Source organism: Copidosoma floridanum, unplaced genomic scaffold (assembly GCF_036245765.1).
Source record: "Copidosoma floridanum isolate Cflo_tuat_1 unplaced genomic scaffold, Cflo_Japanese_pri ptg000011l, whole genome shotgun sequence".
NCBI classification, from domain to species: domain Eukaryota; kingdom Metazoa; phylum Arthropoda; class Insecta; order Hymenoptera; family Encyrtidae; genus Copidosoma; species Copidosoma floridanum.
In genome coordinates, this window is record NW_028321888.1 from 8,551,682 (window position 1) to 8,578,808 (window position 27,127).

General features: G+C 35.7%; 1 protein-coding gene across 1 annotated transcript in view; it reads right to left on the reverse strand.

The window, feature by feature from the left end:
* The window catches only part of Edc3 (enhancer of mRNA-decapping protein 3), a 47,101-nt gene extending 23,204 nt beyond the window's left edge, over positions 1 to 23,897 (reverse strand). The window contains exons 1-5 of the mRNA XM_014357471.2: positions 23,719 to 23,897; positions 23,121 to 23,303; positions 22,709 to 22,953; positions 22,506 to 22,630; positions 22,035 to 22,295 (exon numbers count right to left, since the gene is read on the reverse strand). Coding sequence (XP_014212957.2) covers positions 22,035 to 22,295; positions 22,506 to 22,630; positions 22,709 to 22,953; positions 23,121 to 23,278 — 789 coding nt within the window. The 5' untranslated portion in view covers positions 23,279 to 23,303; positions 23,719 to 23,897. The remainder of the gene's footprint in view (positions 1 to 22,034; positions 22,296 to 22,505; positions 22,631 to 22,708; positions 22,954 to 23,120; positions 23,304 to 23,718) is intronic.
* Between the last annotated feature and the right edge of the window lie 3,230 nt (positions 23,898 to 27,127).

Genomic DNA, 27,127 nt, shown 5'->3' on the forward strand with positions numbered 1-27,127 from the left:
TAGCGAATCGAAGTCGTATACGTGTGTATGTACTTATATAACTAGCCATTTAGATAACGACAGACAAGACGTAGCATTGCTAAGGTAGGATACTTACTTGGCGACAAATTTTGAATATGAATGAAAATTTAAATATCTAGAATCCATCAATATCCTATTATCCTAATCCTGAATTTTGTGCGCCTTGAACGTGAAACCCGTAAACCCGTATAATGTAAGTATCTGAATTAAAATTTGTAATGAATAAATTAATTACAAGCAATTAATTGTATTATTTTTTTTAGTAGGGGAACCTGGGGCACGACGGGTAATGGTGTAAAACGGGTAATGCTTTAATTTTAAAAGTATAACGTACTACCTGCTCGAAAAAAATATATATTAAACCTTGAGACATAAATAAGAAACTGTGACGATAAAATTGCGATTTCGTGCAGTAAAAATTATTTTTTCTAAATACTCTATTTTAGCGTACATGAGCGTAAATTTTTCCTCAATTTCAATCCATGGTAATTTTTTGTTTTTTCGTATAATCATCTCATAAGTTTTACTGTCTTATTCGCTAAAATTTCACAAACAATTCCCACACTCATTTTTTACTAAAATTTCATTTAATTATTTTATAGTTTAATTTTTTGTCCAACTCCCATGTGGGGCACCACTGGTAAGGCGTGTTGGGGCACGACGGGTAACAGACGGAACAGTTTGCGCGGTCAGCTGTTCAGTACCTATAGCTTAGCAATGTGAGGCTACGGTAGCTTAGTCAACTTTTTAGTTTATAAGTATTTATTTATTGTGTAAATATGGTAAGAAAATATAAAAAGAAGACTAACAGGCAATCATGGACCCTAGAGAATATGGAAAGGGCCATAAAAAAAATGGAAACTGGTACATCAATGAACAAAGCAGCTAAGGAATTTGAAATTCCTCGTGAAACGTTACGCAAAAAGTTTATTGAAATAAAAAAGGATGCACAAAAAGAAAATCAACTCATCGTTAAAAAAGGTACTAAAATAAACAGTCTTCACATAATTTTTGTAAAAAATAGTATCATGCATGTGGTATTAAATTAAGGTTATGTTGATTGTGAAAATCAGCATAAATTTACTGATTCACATCAAACGTTTTTACTAATTGCACATGTTGTTGACTGTTAGTATTACATAATGAATATTACAGTTCCAGGATTCAAGCCAGTATTTACTGAAGAGCAAGAGTTATCGCTGAAGAAACAAATTTTAGAAAATGAATCTAGATTACAGGGTTTTACTGCCTGCGAAGCTCGCAAACTTGCTTATCAGTATGCTGAAAAATTAGGTGCAACACATAATTTTAATAGTGATACTCAAATGGCCGGATACGACTGGTTTCGAGGTTTTTTATCAAGACATTCTGAGCTGAGTCTGCGAAAACCAGAAGCTACTTTGATGGCCAGGGCTAATGGTTTTAACAAGAAAGTAGTAGCTGATTTTTTTGAACTCCTCAAAACTGTATATGCAGAGTACAACTTTGGACCAAGTAACATTTATAATGTTGATGAAACAGGAGTGTCGTGTAATCCGAAAACTTATTTGAAAGTATTAGCTCCTAAAGGCAAGCGGCAGGTTGGATCAAGAGTTTCGGCTGAGAGAGAGACAACAGTGACAGCATGTATTTGTTATTCAGCATCGGGAAAATACATGCCTCCGCTATTGATTTTTCCTCGTAAAAATGAAAACAAAGATTATCTCAATGGCTCTCCAGCAGGATCATATGCAGAATTCAATGGTATTGGCTGGATGGATGAAGCTACCTTTACAAAATGGTTGGGATATTTTATTGAATTCTCTGGAGCAAGCTTGAGTAACCCAGTTTTGTTAATATTAGATGGACATTTAACACATGTTAAAAATTTGAATGCAATCACATTAGCCAGAGCCAATGGCGTAGTCATACTCTGCTAACCTCCTCACTGTACTCATCGTATGCAGCCCTTGGATGTGTCATATATGAAACCTCTTAGTAATTATTATACTGGTGCTGTGAATAAGTGGATGAGAGATAATCCTAATTCTTCAATAGGCCTTAAATCTATTTACTCAATTTTTGGCAAAGCTTTCATAAAAGCTTCAACTATGGAAAATGCTATCAATGGCTTTCAAAAAACTGGGATCTATCCATTGAATCCAAATGTTTTCAACGATGATGAATTTGCTGTTAGTTGTACACCACGGCCAGAGCCAGAACTGACAGTAGCTGATCCCTCCACAGGCCCAAGCTCAAGTGTAGTAGCTGCTGCTGATGCAACTAATGAACAATTCCAGTCTAATGAGGAAACTGTTGGAATAGAAAATCAGATTGATTCTCCAGAACCGATTTTGACTACTCATGTTGATAACGCACAAGATCAATTGCATCAAGGAGAATCATCTCAATCCAATTCTGGTTATGCAACTCAACAAGTTACGAATAATCCTCTCTATAGCACTTCAGTTCTTGCAGACACATCAAACATTGGGAATCCTTCAATCAATGTACCGCTTAATAAAGTTTTACTCAAAATAAAAAAGATATTCGTATAAGTAGTCTTTACCGTGATTTGAAAAAAAAATTCCTTCAGTCCGTTGAAAAAGCAGAGCAACCACTATTACAAGATTTTTGTCGGGGTGTTTTGGAAAATTCATTAAACTCTGATATTGCAGGCATTGCACAGGTCAAAAAGAAGAAGCCACGAGCTAGAGGTAAAGCTGCGATAATTACCTCACCAGATTATGAAGCTGAACTTACAACAGCAAAAAATAAAAAAAGGAAACTTCCTCCAAAATCAGTTCAGAATAAAAAAGCAAAAACTGTGAGTAACGTTCCTTATCAAATGCCAATGTTTTACTCGATGAATCAGCCACAGACAGTGCATGGAATAGAAGCTGTACAGAACGTAGGACAAAATGATTTTACAAAATGATGCACCGTTAACAGAAGAGTTTCTATTAAACGTTCTACAACAGCCTACGACTGAAGCAGTAGAAATACCACAAAGCAACATTGAATATATCTATGAATAGATTAACGAGCTTTTACCAAAAAAAGTGTTCTTGTGAGATTGTACTACATGTACCAGTAATGTATTAATTTATTATCGTTAATAATTATTAGCTCTTTTATCATATTTAAAAACTTTTAAAAACTTTTTTTTAAATAACTATTAAAAATATTGATGTTTGAATTTAAAGTTTTACATTATTACATTTCCAAATAAAAAAAACTATTTAAAACTTTTTTTAAACAGCTATTAAAAATATTGATGTTTGAATTTAAAGTTTTGTATTATTACATTTACAAATAATTTTTTACTCAATCACACAAGTATAGCTTCTATAAATTATTCAGAGCCTTGCTGTGTTCATAATTATGAAACTGTAGTTGTAAAAAATGTGATCATATAGGTACTGTGATTATTACCTTGTAAACTGTGGTAACTAATTAGTCAATATGTAAACAGAAGTGAATTAATTAATAAAAAACATGAAAATAATAAATGTTCAAAGTAAATTTATTTTCTCTATTTGTCAACCTTCTTTTCCTCACAAAACTATAAAAATTCTATCAGATACCTCCTCATATGTTAAAACACTGCCCCAACGTGCCCCAAGGCCTGACCACTTCGTGCCCCACATCTGGGGCGTAACGGGTAAATACGTAACTGTCGTTAACCTTGATATTTTCTAAAAACTGATATAAAATTTTTGAATTTTTTAAATTTGCTTTTCGTTCCTGAAATGCTGCTGAATCGATTTACGTGAGTCCAATTTTATTTCGATGGAATTATATAATTTAAAAAAAAATCAGAAAAATTTGTTACCCATCATGCCCCAGGTTCCCCTACTTTAATAAATCGTGTAACACAGCTGTAATAGTATCAACATAATCTGATCGACAAGATAGGAAACTAACTATTTCTTAGAGTGCCCTGAATAACAAGCTGTAAACCTAAACCTCATTAAACCCAGCGATTTGGGTAGTTAATAATTATACGAGTATATTGGTAATCAATTTTTTATATAGTAGTAAAATAAGAAACCATTTAAAAAAACAATTATTTAACTAACTCGTACATCGTTTTTACAATTTTCCTACGTATTTTTGTAATAAATAATTACCTACTGTGAGAATTCCTTCGTTACTAAATAACTGTAATTTGGAATGTTTGGATTCCATCAATACATAAAAAATACAATGATTAATGCTAGTTGAAAAAATTACACATTTAGGATTTTTGATGCGTATAGTTACTAAGAATTTTATCTAAAAATTTTTTTACAAAGAGTAATTTAATGAATGTAATTGGCTTAAAGAAAGAATTTCTGATAATTATATGATATAGTAGTTTAATAAAAGAAAAAAGAAGAAAAAAGCATTATACATAAAAATCCTGAAACTGTATTTTTTTAGAAAATTTTATTTTTTAGTGAGTTCATAAACTATTTTTACAAATTAACCTTTGCACACATTCATTTATTCAAAATATCTTTGTATAAGAAGCTTGAAGTAGAAATACAGACTTCGTTCCTATCCAGTACTTCCTAAAATGAGCAAAATCTAATGTAATTAGGTTTTTTGAAATTAACATTAAAAAAATGGTAATTTCCTGTCAATTTATGATATGCCTATAAAAACAGGTTGTAACAAAACTAAAATGTTAGATAAGTTTGATGTGTTGAGTTCATATTTGTAAGGAAATTTCGAGGCGGCAACGTACGGAAATACGACAATTCGTGAAGTTATAACCTTTAATGAAGTTATAACCTACAAAACGCGTGTACTGATAATACCCTACACTTTCGATTCGAGTTTTGAAGAGATATCTATAGTAACTCGGTGGCATGCAACAAATCAACTTTTTTCGACTGCAATTGTTTTGATACTAAATTTGTCATCTCTAATATTTTACACTCCATGACTAGAAAAACTATAAATTCAAATTCATTCATATGTTTGTATAAAGTTTTCGCATTATCTCTTGTCTCTTTATCTTTAGATGTCAAATTAATTTTTATCAAACCTTTCAAAATTTGACTGAAACCTGAGCGACAAGCATACACAGCATTATGCCTAGATGACCACCTTGTTATGCAAAGTTTTTTTAAAACAGGATTTTTCAGTGATTCTGCAGACATCATTTCAGTTAATATTCCCCAACGCTTTATAGTGATACTAAAAAATGTATACAGTTTTTGAAGGATTTCGTAGTAAGTTTGCATTTTAACGACAGATTTAACAGAGTCTTGTAAAACTAAATTTAAATTGTGGGCTAAGCAATGTACATAATGTGCTTTTGGTTGTATATTTTGTATTCGTTTTTGTACTCCCGAATAAATGCCGCTCATCACACTGGCTCCATCATAACCTTGGCCGCGACAATTTTCAATCAATTTATTGTTATCCCCTAAAATTTTTAAAATTTCAATTTCTAGTCCAAGAGCCCTTTGATCTATAATACGAAAGAATCCTAAGAAACTTTCTTCAACTACTAAATCGCAGAGATTACCATCATTGTTATATTCGATGTTAACATACCATATAACAACGCTCAATTGGTCGTGCTTAGCTATATCTTGGGTTGTATCCAAAATAATTGAATAAAATTGACCATCTTGAATATCTTTAACTTTTTTTAACATGTCCTGATAATAAACAAATCAATTCATTTTGTATCTCCGGACTTAAATAATTCACTTTTTTATGCTCTGAATTTAATAAATTATATAGTACAGCCTCATACTTGGCTAAAAGTTCAATCACAGACAAAAAATTACCTCTGTTGTGCACATTATATTCATTCAGCTTCTCTTCACGGTGTCCACGAAAAGCTAAATTACAACTTGCTAAAATCAAAATAACGTCAATAATGCGTTCTAGTAACTTTTTCCAAAAATTAATTTTTTTTTTTAGTTCTATATTTACCAAGCTATCAATAGTTTCCTTGTTTTTCCACAAATCATAATTTACAGAAGCTTCAGAATGACACTGACTGTTTGCGTGTTTTTTAATTTTTTTTGAAAGACCTTGCCAGTTATTTATTCCTTCAATCCATTCAGATCGAAAAGATGGATTTGTTCGATCTCCGAAGAGCCAACAATGCTCGCAATAAACCTTATCGAGAACTTTAGAGTAGCATAGCCACAACCTTGGTAACCTTAGACTAGAATCATTTGTTTTTATCGTATAGTTATCTACGGAAAAGCTTCTGTTATGGGAGTCCGTAGGAAACGGCCCGTTAGGCTTACAAAGACCATAATTTATTATATCTTTTTTTAATTCATCACTTGGAATTTGTGAACTCGTATAATGTCCTCGATCAGAAGGAAAAGAATGAGCAGTCTGCAATAATTGAATTGAATCATCTCGCTCATATCTGCAGTAAGTGGTTGATTCCTGCCTGTCATTAATTTGTTTCTCACTATTTAAATTTTGAGCAGTGTTTGATTTTCGGAAAGAAGAACTGTTTGCATCTACATTTGTTTCTGAATTTGAATTAACATTATCTTGAGAATCGGATCGGTTCATTGAAATAGAAGTATTGGTTCCACCATCATCAATTTCCATTGGTGTACTGTCTGTGAAAAAATAAAAGTGACGTCGGAATAAAATCCAAAGGTGACAATTATACGAGCACATGAATGCAGTTACGTACGCAGAACACGCAGTTTTAGATTTCAAGTTAAATATTAGAAAGAGAAAGACACATAGTTGTAAATAACCATACCTTGAATTTTATCAGGCTTGGTGATCCATGAAGTTAATTTATGACTGTACGTCTTAGCTTCATCTTCTTTCGCCCTTTTTGATTTACGCTTTTGCGCACCACTTGCATACGTACGTTTCATACTTTCACTTATCGCGATCGAGATGTCAGGATGCAAGCACAAAAGCACAATCCCACTTAGACTTGGGAGGCTTAAGAGCGAGAGAGATAACATAATGTACAAGCCTCCATGCGTATTACGCATTGCTTAACAGTAACAGTATGGAAGCGCGAAAGTTTAAACATCTAATTCAAGCATATATGAATAATAAAATTTTAAAAATGATTTGATACGTCATAAGAGATACTGATAAGATCTGTGGAGTCATTGAGGATTTATTTTAATTATGAAAAAAATTTTGAGTCACTGGGGCCCCCGGGGCTCGAGGCCCTCTCGCACCGCGGGCCCGTCAGCTACGCCACTAGCGTCAACCTTGCCTAATATAGATCTCCCCCATTTCAGCGGTGATCTTGCAGGGTGGCAGAATTTCAAAGATTTCTTTCGTGCATTGGTGCACAATAAAACTGAGATACCATTGATTCTTAAGCATCATTACCTTCGTTCACAGGTAACCGGTGAAGCTGCTGAGCTCATCAAAAACTTTCCTCTAACTGCTGATAACTATGTTCAAGCTTGGAACACACTGTGTGAATACTACGAAAATAAACGTCGTCTAGTAACTGATTACGTAAATTTGATCCTGAACGCCAATCCTATGAAAAATAGTTCAGTTAGCTAACCTAAATCATTAATAAGTGAAACCGTTAGGCCGCTCGCAGCCCTGGAAGCTCTGAATAGACAAGAACATGGTCTAGGAGACTTCTTTATAGGGGTAGTCTCTAATAAATGAGATTTTGGTTCTGCCAAAGATTGGCAGAAACATTTAGGTGCTACCACTAAAACGCCTTCGTTGGCACAGTTTAAAGAATTTTTAAACGCACAATTAATGACTAGAGTCTTATACGCCCAGACTTAAGTCAGGTTCTGCGGCTCAAACAGCTAAGCCCGGCAAAAAGGAGAGTAGTTTGACCATTACGGCAACTCGTCAAACAAATGTTAAATATATGACTCCTATAGACGATCACGAAAATCCTGTGTGGTATCTCCCTCACCATGGAGTGTTGCGTTAGTCGAGTACAACGACTACACTCAGAGTAGATGTCAATGGTTCTGCCACTACTTGCAGTGGCATTTCTTTGAATTCTTATCTCCATACTGGGGAAAATTTGTTGCTGAATTTATTCGATCTTATTATGAAATGGCGTAAATACAAAGTTGTATTTTCCGCAGATGCGGAGAAAATGTTTCGACAGATTCTCCTGCATCAAGCAAATCAAAAGTTTCAAGCCATTCTCTGGCGTCAAAACCTTAGTGAACCTGTAAAATCATACCTTCTTACAACGGTCACGTACGGTCTAGTTTGCTCACCCTTCTTAGCCTCTTGAGTACTTAAAGAATTAGCGCTATTATATCATCAAGAGTATCCTTTGGGAGCTTAAATACTTCAGGAAGAACTTTATATGAATGACTTCTTATCAGGCGCTCATTGAATATCAGAGGCAGTAAACAAAATAGACGAGTTCATAAAAATAACAAGCTTAGGTGGAATGTGCGTCTAGTACGTTAAGAGAACGCTAGAGCGCGGGAAAACCTACTACTCAAAAGGAAATAACGTTAGCATGAAAGGCATCAGTGCGCAATGCAAAAGTAGTTCCTCTTCCAGCGAGCCTGGGACGCGGTATATCCGTTGCTCACCCAGACCTGGAACTTTCCCGTGCACCGGTACAATACCGCGACGAGCACGAAGGGAGAGAAAGAGACGAAGTACGAAGGCCGATAGCTGAAAAGTAAGTGTGTACACCACCAACAAGGTAACACTTCCACTAACCGGTACCTATTTGGACTTTCGGTGCTCGACCGCTTTAAGCGTGGAGACGACGCATCCCCAAGTAGTCGAGGCACTAGGGTTAGCGATCACGTTCTTAGGCGAAGTTCCTGGGTTGACGACTTGAGCAGTGCTCAAGACACTCAAGGGCCCTGAGAACGACCTAACCTTACGTGACTTGGTCGGATAGGTAGTTACCTAACACTAACTTTCCGCGGTTGTAATAAAAATTCGCATTAGTCTAACCTAACGTGTTTAAGCAGAGATATTAAGGAGGGAAAATTCAAATTGTCATTTATGTAAAATTCTCTATTAAAAGGGCGGATACATTTTAAGTAAATTATCGAGTATATTATATATTTTTTTATTATTAACGTAAATAATTGCGATTACTCAAATACAATTAATACATGTAAAAATTACAGATATAAATTCCTTAGAATCATATGATTGAATAAATATAAGATAATTAAAAATAAATTGATTGTACTTATTTAAGCAAACCTTCCCCTCCACGTAAGATTGCGAGTTCCTTTTTATAGTTTAAGATAAAAACTATAAAAATAGCTGTTAAGATTTGAAATCGTTTATATAAACTGAGAATATTATCTGGACCCCAAAAAAGGGACAGGAATAAAATAAAAAAAGATATTAGATTAGAAGAATATTGAGTAAGTTAAAAAAGATATTAAATTATTAAATTAATTAAATTAAGGGAATATTCAGGAGAATTCAATAAAGTAGTAATCAATAAACAATTGCTGTATATGGTGCAGGAATTAATTGATTATTCAACAGATAAATTTTGAAACTTAATAGTAATTATTTTTTAAGTATTGTATATAATCGGCCATCTGAGCAATTTCGCTCTTTTACACAGGGCAACGAACCCGCCCTCCGACATATAAACACAATCATTGTTTGTGTGTTGGTTCCTAATCTTAGAGTTTCCTCGGTACAGATAATATTCTTAGCCGATTGTTACCACCACCAATTAACCGGGGTTATACTCAAAGAAAGGGAAGTCGTAAGCTGTAGATCTTCTCACCAGTCCTATTTTTTATGCAAATGTCTAATTTTGTCAAACATAATCAGTATTTTTCTCTTTAAATCATTGCCTAAAATCTAAAGTGATATTTTTTTAAGTAAAGTTAATTATCACTTGCAATGTAATGTGACCAAAACTCAATGTAAATTAAATGGGCTTACATTAAATTCTTTAACATGCTTTCACTCTACTTATACGAAAAAAACGAAATAAGTTCTACAGGATTTAACATTAACTATGAAAACCAAGACAAATAGTTTATTCTTAAATAATTTAAAAAAAAAGAGAATGAAAAGCGCAATTAATAATTAAACGAAAAGGAATGTATTATTTTAAATTTTTAAGTTTGCAAACGTTCAAAAAAAATAAAAAACTTTTATTCATGGTGACGAACAGCAGCAAGGTTATAGCACACAGCCACAGCATCAACAATGTAGGCCAATTAATCTACGAAGGCTCAATGTTAAATTTGACATTAGTGTTAACAGAAAACAAAAAATACTTTGATATAGAAGAAAATGATTCAAGAAACATAGCGTTTTGTTTTTTTGGTTATTCAGTGGCTGAGTTAACCTAAAAAATTCGTGAAAGTCCGAAAATCACTTTTTTCGCGTTTGAAAAAAAAGTTGACCTCCAATGCCGAAAAGTTAAATGACAAAGTTGTAGATCTTAAAAAAACCTATCGATTGACGCGCGTTAAATAGAATTTGAATGAGTAGTTGCTGAGAAACCTTGAAAAACCCATCGAAAATCGTCTTTTTTAAATTTGTTAATAACTTTTTTTCTTTCGAGATTTTAAAGTTGGTATTTAATCAAATTATGAGTTTTTGGTTCAAAAACCTTCAGTTGTTTTTTTAGCCAAAAGTATTAAAAATTTTTCGAAATATCGCATTTTTTCGAAAAAAAACACCTTTCGTAAAAACTTCAATAGACGTCAGGAAATGATGCTGGGGCGATTTTTCAGGGCTTAATCTTTTCGTCTAGACTTATTCTATCATGCAATGTTTATAGTAAGTAAAATTTTTTAATTTTTGATGCCGAAGTCGGACTCCGAAAAAAGTACTTTTTTTTTTCTATCGGTTTTTTGCATTTTTTTTACGTATTTTGATAATTGCACGTATATAACTAACTGCAATGCATTGTACTTATTTTTTTACGAATTTGAAAAAAAAATTTTTATGATACGACCATGTAGAGCCAAGTTAGGTTTTTTTTTTTAAAAAAATCCCTATGCGACGGTGAAAAGCGTAGAACTCTGAAACTTGCGCACTTTACTAACAAATACCCATTTTGCATTAAAAAAATTATTCGCAATCGTTAACTTTAGCGGAACGATGGGTATGATAACGTTACAGTTGAGTCTTTTTTCGCGTCGCGCATCGACTGCCCGCTGGTATGAGGTGTGTCTGGCTGGTTGCTCTTACTCGGGCGCTCCGATACGGCTCCGAAATGGAGTCGGAGTGGTGAGAGAAAGATGTTCTCCCCTCATGCAGCTGCTCCAGACCGTAAGTCTCTGGCGTACATTCGTGCAGAAATGAACGTGCTTAACGAAACATCTCAGTGTGCTCGCAGGAAACACGTGCTGGAACGTACGGTGTTTTATTATCACATACTGTTAACACAAAATTCAGTACTGTAAGCTGTTAAGCTATTCGTAAGTACAATATAATTTTCGTTTAATTTTAAGATGCCGATTCGCTCATTGTTGATTCTTCAATCCAATTAGCTGCAAGTAAAAATAATGTAATCTTAGTTGATCAAGATATTTATTTATTGGTGCTCCTTACTCAAAAATCGCCTGTTAAAAAAACTACATACTTTCTAAAAAAGAGCCAAGGCAATAAGCCTGATTGCTGGTATACAAATGACAGTCTAATTTACCCAAGATTGCGAAATTATGTAGCTTTTTTTCACGTCATAACGGGTTGTGATACCGTATCGTGTCTCTACAGAAAAGGAAAAAACAAATTATTAAAAATATTTAACGATACACCTAAGCATTGCCAGCTGATGGATGTGTTTTATCGCACTGATGCTGACAAGGACAAAATTTGCTCTAATGGATGTAAAATAATTGCCTTGCTATACGATAAACGAACAAATGTATCATTGAATGACCTTAGCTACCAACGATTCAGCAAGTGCACCGCTCGTAATACGTTTCAGTTGCCCAGTATACCGCCCACCGGAGGTGCAGCAAAACAGCATGTATTTCGAGTTTACCTGCAACTACAAAAGTGGTTGGGAAATGACATAGAACCAACCCTTTGGGGATGGAAGTTATAGAACAACGTAATTCTACCCAACTATACCGACGAAGCCCTAGTACCGGATGAAATATTAAAAATAATTGCATGTGGGTGCGAAGGTTCTTGCAAAACAAAAAATTGTAGTTGTTTCAAGCACGGCCTGAAGTGTTCCAATGTATGTGCTCATTGCCAAGACTCGCAGTGCACAAATTTTTAAGAAGTAGATCATGCTATCTCACATGAGCAGTCTTTCGTGGAGAATACGGATATTGGTGATGTAAGTATTGGACAATTTCCAATTAATGAAGACATGTTTTGCAATTTGCAAATACCGACTTTTAATGATCCAGTACTGGAATGTACCATGGATCATGAAGAAAACGAGGATGTGCTTGATGACATTACTGAGCAACCCTATGAGAAGGTGCGGACATATAATATGAATTAGTTTTACTTTTTTTAAAAGAATTTGTATTATTGAATAAAAAAAAAGAATTAAAATATATTGCTTTTTTTCGTTAACCCATTACTTATTTTTAATGAACCTGTGATAATATCTACAAATAAAGTCAGGTAACCATAATAAAGGTAATATTTACAAGACTTGACGTCCCCAAGCAGCGTTGTCCGAGCGCCCGAGTAAGAGCAACCAGCCAGACACACCTCATACCAGCAGGCAGTCGATGCGCGACGCGAAAAAAGACTCAACTGTAACGTTATCATACCCATCGTTCTGCTAAAGTTAACGATTGCGAATAATTTTTTTAATGCAAAATGGGTATTTGTTAGTAAAGTGCGCAAGTTTCAGAGTTCTACGCTTTTCACCGTCGCATAGGGATTTAAAAAAAAAAAAAAAAACCTAACTTGGCTCCACATGGTCGTATCATAAAAATTTTTTTTTCAAATTCGTAAAAAAATAAGTACAGTGCATTGCAGTTTGTTATATACGTGCAATTATCAAAATAAGTAAAAAAAATGCAAAAAACCCATAGAAAAAAAAAGTACTTTTTTCGGAGTCCGATTTCGGCATCAAAAATTAGAAAATTTTACTTACTACAAACATTGCATGATAGAATAAGTCTAGACGAAGAGATTAAGCCCTGAAAAATCGCTCCAGCATCATTTCCTGACGTCTATTGAAGTTTTTACGAAAGGTGTTTTTTTTCGAAAAAATGCGATATTTCGAAAAATTTTTAATATTTTTGGCTAAAAAAACAACTGAAGGTTTTTGAACCAAAAACTCATAATTTGATTAAATACCAACTTTAAAATCTCAAAAGAAAAAAAGTTATTAACAAATTTAAAAAAGACGATTTTCGATGGGTTTTTTAAGTTTTCTCAGCAACTACGCATTCAAATTCTATTTAACGCACGTCAATCGATAGGTTTTTTTAAGATCTACAACTTTGTCATTGAACTTTTCGGCATTGGAGGTCAACTTTTTTTTCAAACGCGAAAAAAGTGATTTTCGGACTTTCACAAATTTTTTAGGTTAACTCAGCCACTGAATAACCGAAAAAACAAAACGCTATGTTTCTTGAATCATTTTCTTCTATATCAACGTATTTTTTGTTTTCTGTTAACACTAATGTCATCTTTTTCGTAGATTAATTGGCCTAATGGCGTCGTCTCACAGCAGCGTCAGCAGGACCAGATGTGAAGGGAAAATGGCAGCCGCAGAGGCAGTGGCATACAGCAACAGCAGCAACAATGGCGTCGTCTCACAGCAGCGCCAGCAGGACCGAACGAATCACGCGAGTCCAGATGTATTTAAGTGTATTTTTATACGTATACACTGTCCTTATGCTCACTCCTCTGAACTGCACCTAATAATAATAAAGATGAATGTTCTCGTACGCACGAGAAACGAGAGAGAAAATAATGTTGTACGCGTATGTGCACGTATAAATGAAGGTGCTGTTAAAATATACAGCAACGAAATTGAAAGTGCGTGTGAGTGTGCAAAGGCACCACAATAGCAACCGTACTGTGAGAGAAAAAAGAATACGTGATGTGTTCAATATTTACACTGCGCGCTCGAAAGCAAACGCAAAGAAAAAGAAATTTCAAGTGCGTGTGCGTGTCAAAGGCACAACAACAGCAACCGCACTATAAGAGAGAAAGAACACGTAAGTGTGTTCAATGTTTATACTGCGTACTCGAAAGCAAACGCAGAAAAATCAATAATAGTCTTGCGACTTACCTCGTTGACGCAAAAGAAAGATTTTGATGTGTGGACGGATGCAGCCAAGATGGCTGCCAATTAGTCGCTTGGTCGAAGGCGAGAGCTAAGATGGCTATGATAGAGATCGACCCCTTACGATCCGGCTCGAAGGACCATGTTTAGAAATGTGATTTTCTATAAAACTGATGAGCTCACGAAGAAGCTCGCTGGGACCGCAGGGAGGAAAGCGGGAAGTTGAAGTTGCAATCGGACACAGCAACAATCGGGACACACACTTTAGAATAAATTACAAGCTCTCCTTACATAACTTTGAATCAGCTTTAACAACAAACTAATATTCATGTACACAAATTGAACAGTAATGTGAGCCATTAGCTCGATTAGAATAAATTATCTTTGATATTAACACTTGGAGTGGCATGAGCGCAGAGGAGCAATGAGCAACGCTTTACCAACCTGAAAAGCGGAAGCGTACTGGCTAGCGAGCCCGTGGCTTCTCTCTGACTCTGCACATTTGATATATATGTAGGAAGTAGGTGCGCGCGCTCGCTATACTTTACTACATGGATGACACTTATACCTATGTGATATTATATAACTGCCTTGAAATCCCAAACAATGTATCTGAGAGAGCTTGTTTAGAAATCACTCAGCAAAATAAGTTTGAAAAAAACTATTAAAGACAGAAAAATTAATGAAAGTAAAGTACGTATACTTGGAAAGATTCGAGAGGCTTCAAGTCCCTTTATAGAGAAGTAGAAAATATTTAAATAAAAAACAAAGCCATGCTCTAGCATATGGGATTCAGATATGCGTTGGCGGTATAATTCAAGGCATTGCAAAGAAAGTATCCAAACAACGAAGATTTAAATAAGGCTGTGTTCGATAATTTCATTGCAACATGCGAGGTATGCCAAATTGCTAAAACTAAAAGATTGCCTTTCAGCACTAGCAGAGAGAGGGAAACCAAACCACTTGAGATAGTTTAAGTCGACTCGATGAGATCGATCAGTCTAGCTACTCGTCTTTAGGGATACAAATTCATAATTGTATACACGGACGCCTACTTAAGATTGACGATGGCATACCCTGTAAAAGCAAAGAGTGAAACAGGATGTTACCTGGACAATTTCGTGACCAGCACACGAAAGCTGCAGGGCTTTGATGCCAAGATGTGAAATTTTCAAACTGATCAAGGCACAGAGTTACAGGTCAAATAGTAGAAGTTCTCCAGAGTATTTCAGAACGACTTGACTTAATATGTGTATGACTCTCAGTTCAGGGGGAACATGTGGAATTTAGCCTTGGATGCTGTAGTATACGTCTATAATCGCAAACCACACCGATCCAACAAAATAATAGAATAATAGCCTTTTTGGGAAAGTTTTTTTCATATGTAAAGATAGATATAACTCGAAACAAAAAATTTCATTTCAAAACATTTTTGTGTGTCGTTTATTAAGATCCAACAAAACACTGGATCCAATTTCGGCCCACAACGTATACAAGAAGAACTGATTGGTTACATCAGGGGTAAATATACAACTGTAAACGGCAACAATCACAATATTGATATCCAACAATATGAAGGGTTTATTAAGTTCGATAAAGACGGTCCTCAAGAGTTATTAGAAACAAAGGAACAACAAAAAGTCAAGAGAAAGCGAAGACGACCAAGGAAAAATCGTGAGCTTTTTCAAAAAACTTTAGACAATCTGCTGCTGTTACTTACATGAGTTTTAGAGGAATCATGAACACAAGCCAGTGGAATGAGCCGATTTAGTCTGAGGATGATGTTGATTGTTTGATCGTAAAAGTTGAAGATAAAACGATGAACGCCCGGATTGTTGAATTGAACAAGGATCCCATAAACTACTAAGAAGCTATCACAATTCCAGATCGAGATCAATAGCTTAGAGCAATTGAAGAAGAATCAGAGTCAAGGAATAAAAATCAAGTATAGGAAATTGTAGATAGATCAACCATGAATGCTAAAGGAAGCCAGCGAAACATCCTTCACTCCAGATGGGTCTTAAAGAGAAAGATATATAAAGATGGAAACGTGAAGTTTAAAGCAGATTCGGTGATTCGACGACACTGAAGTTCGGAGCGTTCTGGGAAAAAATTTTAAAATTAACATAATCACTTTAAAACAAATCAAATTTGTTAGAAAGTAACTACGAATAGTATTCAAGACTACCATTAACCCATATAAGTCGAAAAAAGGTTAATTTTCACGATTATACCCCAAACCGAAATTCTCATTAATACCTATGCTAGCTTTTGTACTCGTTCTGACTTCTGACTTTTATAACTAAAAAACCAGATCGAAGGCCCCACTGAAAATGATACGTATTTTTTATTATTACATGAACAATGTATCAAAATGAGAATATCCAACTAACAACGAAGGGGCAGGTCATTTTTTGGCGATTTTTCACCACTCACTCTAGGCAAAAACACCCAAGTTCCGACTTTTGGCTCTTATAGCTAAAAATTCAGACCAAAGGACCCACTGACAATGATGCGTATTGTTTATTTTTATATAAAAAATATATCAAAATTCAAATATCCCAGAAAAAACGAAGCGGCGTGTTATTTGACGTCGATTTTCTACCACTCGCTCAAGGCAAAAACACCCAAGCTCCGACTTTTTGCTCTTATAACTAAAAATGATATGTATTGTTTATTATAGTAGAAACAATAAATTAAAATCAAAATGTCCAATTAAGAGGGTTTAGGAGTATCATTCAGAGAGGCAAGAAAAGGGGAGTCTCCCCGGTCAACGCAAATGTTCCCCTTTACCGCGCACCAACACTTACACTCTACTAACTTAAAACTATACGACTGTAATTGACTAAATTTTTGAAAAACACCTGGCAAGGCTTGACTTTTTTGTCAAGCATCTTTTTTTTGTATTAAGAAATCTACAAAAACGTTTTTTTTCATTCCAACACATTCATAGTATACCCTAATTTCAATGAAAAGGCAACTTAACCTTGTTCTTTGATGAGAGACCGTGTTAAACAGTCGAACTTTAATAATTTTCTTTTCGAAAATTTCCCTGGTTAAAAATCTGGAAAAATCTGTAGACTGCTGATATACTTCGATGTAACAAATTTTTTTTTAGAGTGATTCTACATTTTAAGCTTTTTTCCTATACCTCCTTAAAAACAAGGAGTGGATCATTTGACGGCGAATGACCCGCCCCTTTATTTTTTCTAGGATATTTTGGTTTTTAGGTGTTTTTTATATAATAATAAACAATACATATTATTTTCAGAGGGGTCTTCGATCTGGATTTTCAGATATAAAAAATGACCCGCTCCTTCGTTATTAATTGGATATTCTTATTTTGATACATTTTTTATGTAACAATAAAAAATGCGTATCATTTTCAGTGGGGCTTTCAATCTGGTTTTTCAGTTATGAAAGCTAGAAGTCGGAACGAGTACGAAAGCTAGCATAGGTACAGACGAGTATTGTGGTTTGGGGTATAATCGTGGAAAATTAACTTTTTTCGACGAATATGAGTTATTGGCAGCTTAGTTACGTTCTAACAAATTTGCATTGTTTTAAAGAGATTTTTTTTTTAATTTCGTTCCCGGAACGCTCCCAACTTCAGTGTCATTTTCTTCTAGCTTTTGTGCATTAGAACTTCACTAATCTTTTTTTTTTCAAGCATTGATGGATCAAAACGTGAGATACGTGTCTCAGCGTTTAGTTTTAGTTGGCCTTTTTTTGAGAGATGTATCGATAAATATCGATTCCACTTCTATCACTAGTATCGAAGGAGTACACTTTTTAGGTGGTCTAAAATAGGCTCGAACGACTGTTGAAACGAAGCTTTAAGTGACTAAAAAAGAGTTTGTTAAATGTGGTGGCACCAATCAAAGGTTATGAAGATTTCTTTTAAATTATAAAGTTTCAACATTAATCTACAAAATTTCATTTTGTAGCCTAGCTACACGTATCATAAGTAGACGTATTTTCCTTAAAAATTGACTAAAATTGACATTTATAAAATATCGTATATTTTTTGACCCAAAAACTTCGTAGTTAAGTCGCTTTAGATATTTGATGAAGATGGTATATGAGATAGAACTTCTATGAAAATAATTTTTTCAACCCATAATTTTTGTTTTTTTAACGAGTGTTTGAGGCGTTTCGAGCCATTTACGGCAGAATCACCCATATGTGTGTGTGTGTATACTAACGACCCTTCCGTCTCGGCTTCGCCCGAGACTCACTAAATGGAACACCGAAGTATGTTGACATGTAATGTGAAACGTTTTCAGTTAAAAATGTTACATTTATTTCTGACACTTCTCAGAACAAAAATCTTATTAAAAACATATTTGTTCGGAATCCATACAGTTTATTTGTTCAAGTAAAAAGCTGTAAAAAGTGAAAAAAATATAGTAATGCTGAAAAGTACTGTGCATTCCTTATGCCATAAAATAATCGTTGGCCCTAAAAGGCCGTTGATTTGCAGTTTCTTTCATATAATCGATAAAGAGGGCTATTTTTTAAAGCTGTAAAGATTATAAACTCACAAAAAATATATAATTGAAAAAAATTTATTTCTCTTATCTCACAACTTTATTACCACAGCAACAAAGTCCTGAAGCTTAATCTCTACATTTTTTATTGCCACAAAAATACAAAAACATATTCTACCTATTTGAAAATCTGGAAGATTCCAGAGATGACTATGAGGGTTATAGTGAAAAGCTTATCTCTCACTTAATTAATTCCTTATTTATCGATTTTGATGCTGCTTTAATCTCGATAAATGTTCAGCGTCATTTTCTTGATGCCTAAAATTGTATTCATTAGATGCATTTGAAGTTATCATTCCAATTCGACTTCTTGCGACTTTTGGCATAGTTAAGACTTTTGTGAGCCCTAAAGGTTATTTTTTAAACTTTATTAGGTTGTTATATACTTGTTGGCAAGGTAGTACGACGTCCGATGACCCAAAAAAGGACCGGTGAGCTTCTCAAGTAAAATCTTTCTTGACTGAAGTTTCCAGCAAACGTGATTGCCTCTATCCACTATGTTTGCACCAACCTCAGCGACGCAGGTGGCCAAGAGACGAAATGCTATAGGCAGGATAAACACGCAGCTAATCACTGTGTAGAATACATTGGGATAGTAGTATTTATATTATTTGTATTAAAAGTAATTAACATCGCACAATAATGAATCCAGAAAATTGTTATGTAGTATTTGATAAAATAGTAAAATATATTGGCGATGTTAGGCCATATGAAGAAGGTCAGCGAGTGTATAAAGTAGGGCATATAATTTTCTGCGTTATCAGTTAAAAAGCTCCTAAAACTGCCCTAAAGGCACAGCTTTGTACATTTGTTTTGTGATGTTTTTGAGCTGTCCTCACTGTTGCTTGATGTCAGTACACGATAATTTTTCGAACATATTCAATGGAGCTCTAGGTACAAAAAAAAAATTCATTATCCTAAAATTGTATCAAAAAAATATAATATAAGTAAATACATTTATTTACATTTACTTGTCAAGATGAATTAACACAGCCACACAGTGTTTGCATTTCCCTAAAGTGCATGAACACTTACACAAAATGACCTCGAATTTCTTTATTTTATTTTTTTATTCGTGTGGAGTAAGTATCGTGAAATGCAGATGTTTGTAAGTATAACGCAAAAAACTTAATCAGACTATGAGGAGCTTTTTTACTGATACCGCAGTAAATTATATGCCCTGCTGTATACACTTGCTGTCCTTCTTCATACGGCCTAACACCATCGCCAATATATTTCACTATTTCATCGAATCCCACATAATAATTTTCTTGATCCAGTAATGCGCAATGTTAATTACTTGTGATACAAATAATAAAAAAACTACTATTGCAATGCATTCTACCCAGCAATCAGTTGTGTTTATTCTGCCTATAGGGCTTCGTCTTTTGGCCACCTGCGGCGCTGAGATTGGTGCGAACATAGCGGATACCTCAGAGTGATCTTCTCTGGTTTGTTATTGTAGCACCACACTGATCGGGAGAAAAACTACAACGTTTGAAGCTTTGGAGCTAGTTGTAGAACTCTTTCCGAACGTGTTCTAGTATAACGTCGAAGACGTTAGTGTCTAAAGCCACTTCTTTTTTTGCAGACTTAGTTGTTTTCGTGATCCAAGGTGGAGAGATTGGTTCGTGATGCTTGCCCGTTGGAGACTGTCCCGTTTGCTCAAGTTTATTTTCCCTTCGTAGCTGTTAGGTTCTCTCAGTGCAGAACTTGGAGAGGATCGATGATTCCTGGTTAGAATGCTTAGAGTCGAGAGGGTAATATAGGATCGTCAGTCACCAGGGTTCCCAGCCTTGCGATAAACAACTCCGCTCGTGACGACTGCCAGTGAATGACTGACTTGGCCGGTGTAATAGTGGCCGGCTTTATATAGTATTTTAGTCGACGAATCGTTACCGGAAGTGGTAGTATAAATGTATTTGTTGACAAGGTAGTTTAAACTTAGGTGCTCCTTAAAAGAACCGATGAGATTGATAGTTAAGTAGGGAACGTAAATACTTATAATGATCCTGAAAAGGACCAGAGATGAAATTTCCAGTTATTTCTTATTAGTATTCTTGATGATGGAGAGCTCGCTGCGGGGAGTCTTTGTGTACGGAGACCGCACTGGAGGTACGCTGCTGACCAAAGAATATTTCGTCTTCAGGTCCTTCCCTGGATAATCAACCACTCATCGTTAGTCGGGAAAGTGGGCCTGGAGAATACCTTCTCTGTAGGTATGCCGTTGGGACGACCACTAAGAAGGAGGCCGTTGTGGCTGCCGTACTCTTCAGGGCAGTCTTCCCTGGCTTGCATTAGAAGAAGAAAAGTCTTTGACGGCACCAGGCTGGATGGTTGAACGACCACAAAACTCTGAAGTGTTGGAGCAGGTTGTGCTGTGGCTAGATACATCTCCTGATATTCCCCCAGAGATGTTGACGTTCCGAATGCCTTTGTTTCCTTGGCACTCGATTCTCTTGGCGATCCGTGGTAAAAACCGATTTATTTCGCTTGCCCATGAAAGAAGATTGTCATCGGTATCCGCGATGTCCAACTGCACGACTAACAACTCTGTTTTTGGTGGACTGCCGATGAACGACTACGATAATCGACAACTCGATGGGGCATGTTATACTCACTTTTAGGTATCTTCAATTGCGAGTGGCCATAATTTTACCTTGACGCCACCTACCGGATTCTACTGAACTAAAGCGCAAAGCTACCTTATTTTAGCAAAACTTTGAGGTTAATTATTGCTATTGTTATCAACTTTTTTAAGAAAAAACTATGCGAAAACCTTTTCGGAATCATCAATAGTCAGTACGCAAAATTTTAGCAAAATCGGTTCAGTAGTTTTCGCGGTTAGCGATTACAACGGTTTTAGTGACTTTGCTTAACACACAGTCTAAATCTCCTTCCAGCAACAGGAAGACGAAAAATTATACAACACAGTGACGAAAGTAAAGAAGCCTCAAATCATCCTTTGATCGTAATGTACTATTTTCGCTATTTGTGGAAAAAATTTGGTTTTACTCGTCCTCATTTTAAAGCATCGTCCAAAGAAGAATATCTAATAAAACGAATTCAAAAATTTTTTCTTGTGGTAGCAGTAATTCAACCTTCTTTATGAATGAACATACATATGTGTAACAATAACTGCACCACAAGTACTACATAAGAATGCAGTGAAACAGGATGTATAAATGTTGTGATTCCGTATAATTGATTCCATACAAATGCACACGACGGAAAGAGATTAGAAAATTAATTTTATACGGGTAGAACTGAAGTACGCTAGAGCATTCTCGTATTTTTAGGATTGAAACAAAATACTTTATACTCACTCGTCGTTCCCAGCTAATACCAAGTCGATCAGCGGCTCCAATCAGTTGTCTTTGAAGATCCAAAGTAATACTGGGAATGATTAAACCGTCATCTGTCACATACTCTTTTGCTCTGGGATCTGGAACCATAATTTGTCTGAAAGTAGCAGGTTCTGATTCTATGACGTTTTCGTCATGCCTGTATCTAGCTTTGTTACCACTTCTATTATGAGACTGCTGCACTAGATCTGGTTTTTTAGAATTAATTTCTTGCCAAACAGCCTAAAAAAATTTGAAAAATATTTTCAACTAATACAAGTGCTAGTGTCATAATTTCATGTTTAGTTAAGATGCTACAACTTTATTCACAAGTTTAATCGCATGAATACTAATTTTTTTGTTACCTAATAATAATAAAGAAAAAATAACTACCACCAAAAGAAACACTATTACTAATTTTATTACTTGTTTTACAGGCGTAATATTACAAACCTCTTTATTAAATAAAGCGAGATTTTTTTCAAAATCAAAATCTTGATTGAGACTCTGATCTATTGGTGTACCAAAGGCTTGCTCATCCCGATCACTCATTTTTTTACGAGTAGTCTTAGGTAGACCTGTCGAATTTGGAACAACATCAATAACTTTTCCAATGATAGTACAAAAAGAATGAGTGTAGAAAAAGGTAGGCGTACCTGTACTAACTTTTCCATTTGTACATGACGTATCTAAATAAGGCAGTGTTTCTAGTGGTAATTTCTTGAAACTTGATAAAGTTTGAAAATTTTGCAGTTGATTAATTGGGAAAGAGCATTCTGAGACTGACCTCCCAGCCCTTTTAGCAATTGGTCTCTTAACAGTGACTCTGCTTTGTGGTAGGTCATCTTTTTGAGACACATCCACTAAGGATACTATATCAATTTTAAAGATATCTTTTGCTCTGAAAAAGATTCAAAATAATTCATTTCATAATTCTATACAATACTTGCGCTCCTAACTTAAAATTAGATCTACTAAGCAAAGACAGAAGAAAAAATAAAAAATCCAGTGCAAGCTAATCGCAGTAAAATGTTGTTATATATCTGAATGTATAATGTGGACATTTACCTTAGAGTTACTTGGGAAGAAGTGTTAGGCACACCATTGCAAAAGGCTTTAGCTAACGTTACACTCTGGTCATTCAAGGCAATAATTTGGCCTTGATAGCTGCCTAAATTTTCGATGCACTTAACAGAGACAGTACAACCCAAATATTGATCTGACATTGTAGATATTCTAAAGACACAATTTCTGAAAGTGTAAAAATTATATGTATTTATAGCAATACAAAAAAGTTTGTAAGCAATGAAAAAAAATTTAAAACTTTCCTGAAGTAAACGTATTATAGATAAACCATTTAAGATGTTGTTAATTATTTCAATGTAAGTCATACAACAAATACAACTAAGGGTAGAATAAGCATATTAAGGAAATTTGCAACAGCCAAGTAGCTGGCACCAAGCACGTCAAGTTTTTTTTCTTCAAATTCAACCTTAATACGCTTAACCTGCACATTAATTTGTTACACATACATAATTATATTACTATACGCATGTTATCAGTTTTTGTAGCAAGTGACGCTAAAATTAAAGGCCAATGGTACAATTTGTTGTAGAATCTTAGTTTTCAACAATGAGTATTCTTGTAAGTACGAATACTTACTTACCTCAGGATACGGTAGATTTGTTCAAGCCCCTTTTGGTTCGGTCCGGTTCACGGTGTAAGATAAGACAGAAGGTACGAAGTACCACCTCTGCCGAGTTACAATTTTGTAGCAGTACCAAATTTTTCACCAGATGGATCAGTGATTCAGTGTCGAAAAGGTAGTATATATATTTATATATATGTTGAATGCATCTATATATGTGTGTGTGTATATACGTAACCGTTTCAATATGTATGTGTTCTAAGGGCCTACGCACTACGCAGTCAAATTGACATAAGGTGCACAGTGCACAGTGCACAAGAATAACATTGGTTGGTATATCTATATATGTAAAAACGTAAAAGCACAAAGCACAGCGCGCTGTGCATTGTGTATATAGGTATACCAACCAATGTTATTCTTGTGCACTGTGCACTGTGCACCTTATGTCAATTTGACTGCGTAGGCCTAATGGAATCGATTCCATTTCCAGTTTTTCCACTTTTTAAAGAACAGTAATAGCGCCATCTCGCGAGTAAATATGGAAGTAATAAAACAAAATCGGTAATAAAGATTTCTGAGTTTTCTGACACTTCTGGAAGTGTGGGAAGTGGGAAGCAAATTTCATATGTTTCAGGAACAAACTGGACCTGACCTGCCGCAAACCTCAAGACTCAATTAATCGACCTGTTCCATCCTGTTCGAGCTCACCTCCATAATACGAACGGATTGGCTTTTGACGAGTCAGAACTAGTCCTAACCCGTACTGGATTCTCGGAAGGAGATGCCAAGGTGACTCTGCACGTCTTTCGGTCTATAAAAGGTGCTCAAAAGGTCCCCTTCAGGCTAGTCTAATTCTGACAGTTGCCTACGGCGAGGTGCTCCACGTGAATAAAAGTGTTCAAGATGCCCCCCTATATAACCCTAAGGCGAGTACCTCAGTGTTATTGTGAATAATTAGTATCAGCCAAGTGAATGATCGTGGTCCTGTGAAGAATTTCACCAGGTACCTGGACATCATACTCAAGGAGAAAATACCTAGACATAATCTCCAAGAATAAGCTGCCCAGAACTTAAATCTACTGCAAGAAAATAGTGAAGGAGACCTCATGCATCAGCACCTAGCCAGGTTACGGACCGATCGCCCAAGGCCAGCCAAAGGTTGGAGCGCACCATCTACACCTTCTTGCTTCGTGCCTGAGGCTCATAAGAGTATATATATACTACCTTTTTAACACTAATCCACCAGGTGGAGAGCTTGGTACTACTACAAAATTGCGATAGACCGCACAAAGCATAGAGGTGGTACTTCGTACCATCTGTCTTATCTTGCACCGTGGTCCGGTTTTCTTAGCAAAATACACCCATGTACATGTATATAAATTTTTTTTAAATAAGATTCTGACCTCATAAAAGATATAAAAGCAAGACCTATATATATACACTATATATGGGTATACTTTGGTAATTGAACTGGACCAAACCCATAGACATATAAGATGTGTAGACTGCTCGTTCTTATGTACGGCGCTGAAGTACAAGTAGAAAAAGACACAACATTGAACGTGGGTATCGAGAGTGAGACAGATATCCACGTTCGATGTTGTGTCTCCTTCTAATTATGCTTCAGCGCCGTACATAAGAACAAGCAAAGCAGTCTATTTTTTTATATGTTTATGGCTATGACTGACTTAGCTGAACGCGGTTGTTTTTCGGTGAAGGAAGAGTGGTGGAAGGACTGGAAGGGTGGAAGGGGACAGGCTAAGAGAGCAGACAGCCGCCAGAGTCCGCGAGAAAGAGATGGAAGACAACCGTTGTCTACTTTCTCTCTCTACCTCCGAGACCAGATGACGGTACCCTTCTTTACTCTATGTATCATATTTCTTAGATTGAAACGAACCTGGTGTTATATATACATATATATATATGTGGTTTTTTTTTCAAAATTAATCAAGCGCCTATCCTTACACAGCCTGGGGCAATTACTCATCGCTTTGATTATTTATAATATCTAAAATAATCCAAGCACCAATAATTTGCGCTTGCATTATTATTTTACCTATTATAAATAATCAAGGAGACCAGTAAGTGCCCCAGGTTATGTGTGGAAATAGGCGCTTGCGTTATTATTTTATTCATCATAACTAATTAAAGCGACCAGTAAGTACCCTGGGTTGTGTGGGGATAGGTGCTTACGTTATTATTTTATTAATCACAAATGATTGAAGCAGCCAGTAAGGATAGGTGCTTGCGTTATTATTCATAGGGGAAATAAGTCTTCCCCTACACTCCTGCTGTAGCTCTGCTCTGATTGGCTTCGGAACTTTTCCAACGGAAAGTTCCAATAGCGGTGCCAACCTGTTAACACTGTAGCGAACACCACCATTTATAGTTTTTTTTTATATTATAGTTCACTACTACGTCCTTCTCTGGGCACTCAACATTTTAGGGACTGAGGACGGGATGGGGATGTTAAGGGTGTTGGGGATTCCGTATTTCCGTTCTGCATTCGCCAGGATAATCAGTCCTCTGGGTGAGGAAGCCACTCAGAAAAAATCAATTCCGGTACAGCCGGTGTATTCCCAGAAAACACTCAGGAGACAACGACAGTGTCGCTTTAGTAGATAACTTTAATGGATATCTTGGCGGCGCCTCATAGATATTTCAGAAACTGTTATCATGGAAAAGTTAATTTAAAGTTAACTTTGTATGACATTCAAAAGGCATCTACAAAATGTCATCAAACAATCATCATTTATGAGATATCGTAATTAATGTTGTCAATATAATATCTTTTTAAAGTTAACTTTACGATATCGGTTTTAGAGATGCCTTAATGATAAGTGTTGCGTGGAGACACAGCCGATCCAACATGGATTGCCTGGTCCAAATTCAAAAGAGTGAGATATAGATATAAGGGGGGGGGCTTGTACTGCATAGAGGGTTTGTTTAAGTTAAATTAAAAAAAAATAATACAAAAAAAACAAATAGTGATTAAATTTAAGCAGAATTAAAAGGAGAGGAAGGTTAACACAATTAAGAACAACTAATTAATGGGAAAAAGCCTATGGCATAAAAAACCCAGATTTATTAAATCAACTTGGGGTGCATACAATTGAAGAACAGATTAAACTAACAATAACACTGACAACTGGAACGGTGGTAAGCGTGTGTTGTGTTGATGCGTGAATGTGTAAGTGTGTGCGGGAGGACCTGGTGGCTGGTGGTAACGACTCCCAGTGTGTGAATGCGAGACGAGTGAGTGAGGAGTGATCTCCTCTGCGAACCGGCGGGCCCTGCACGGTCGCACGAGTCAGCGCGAAGCTGGTGAAAGCGGGCCGACGCCCGGAAGTCAAAATTGACTACCACCTGTGGTAGTTGCGATGACGGTTGTTGTGAGTAGCGTGTTCGGGTGGGGACCCTGATTCCG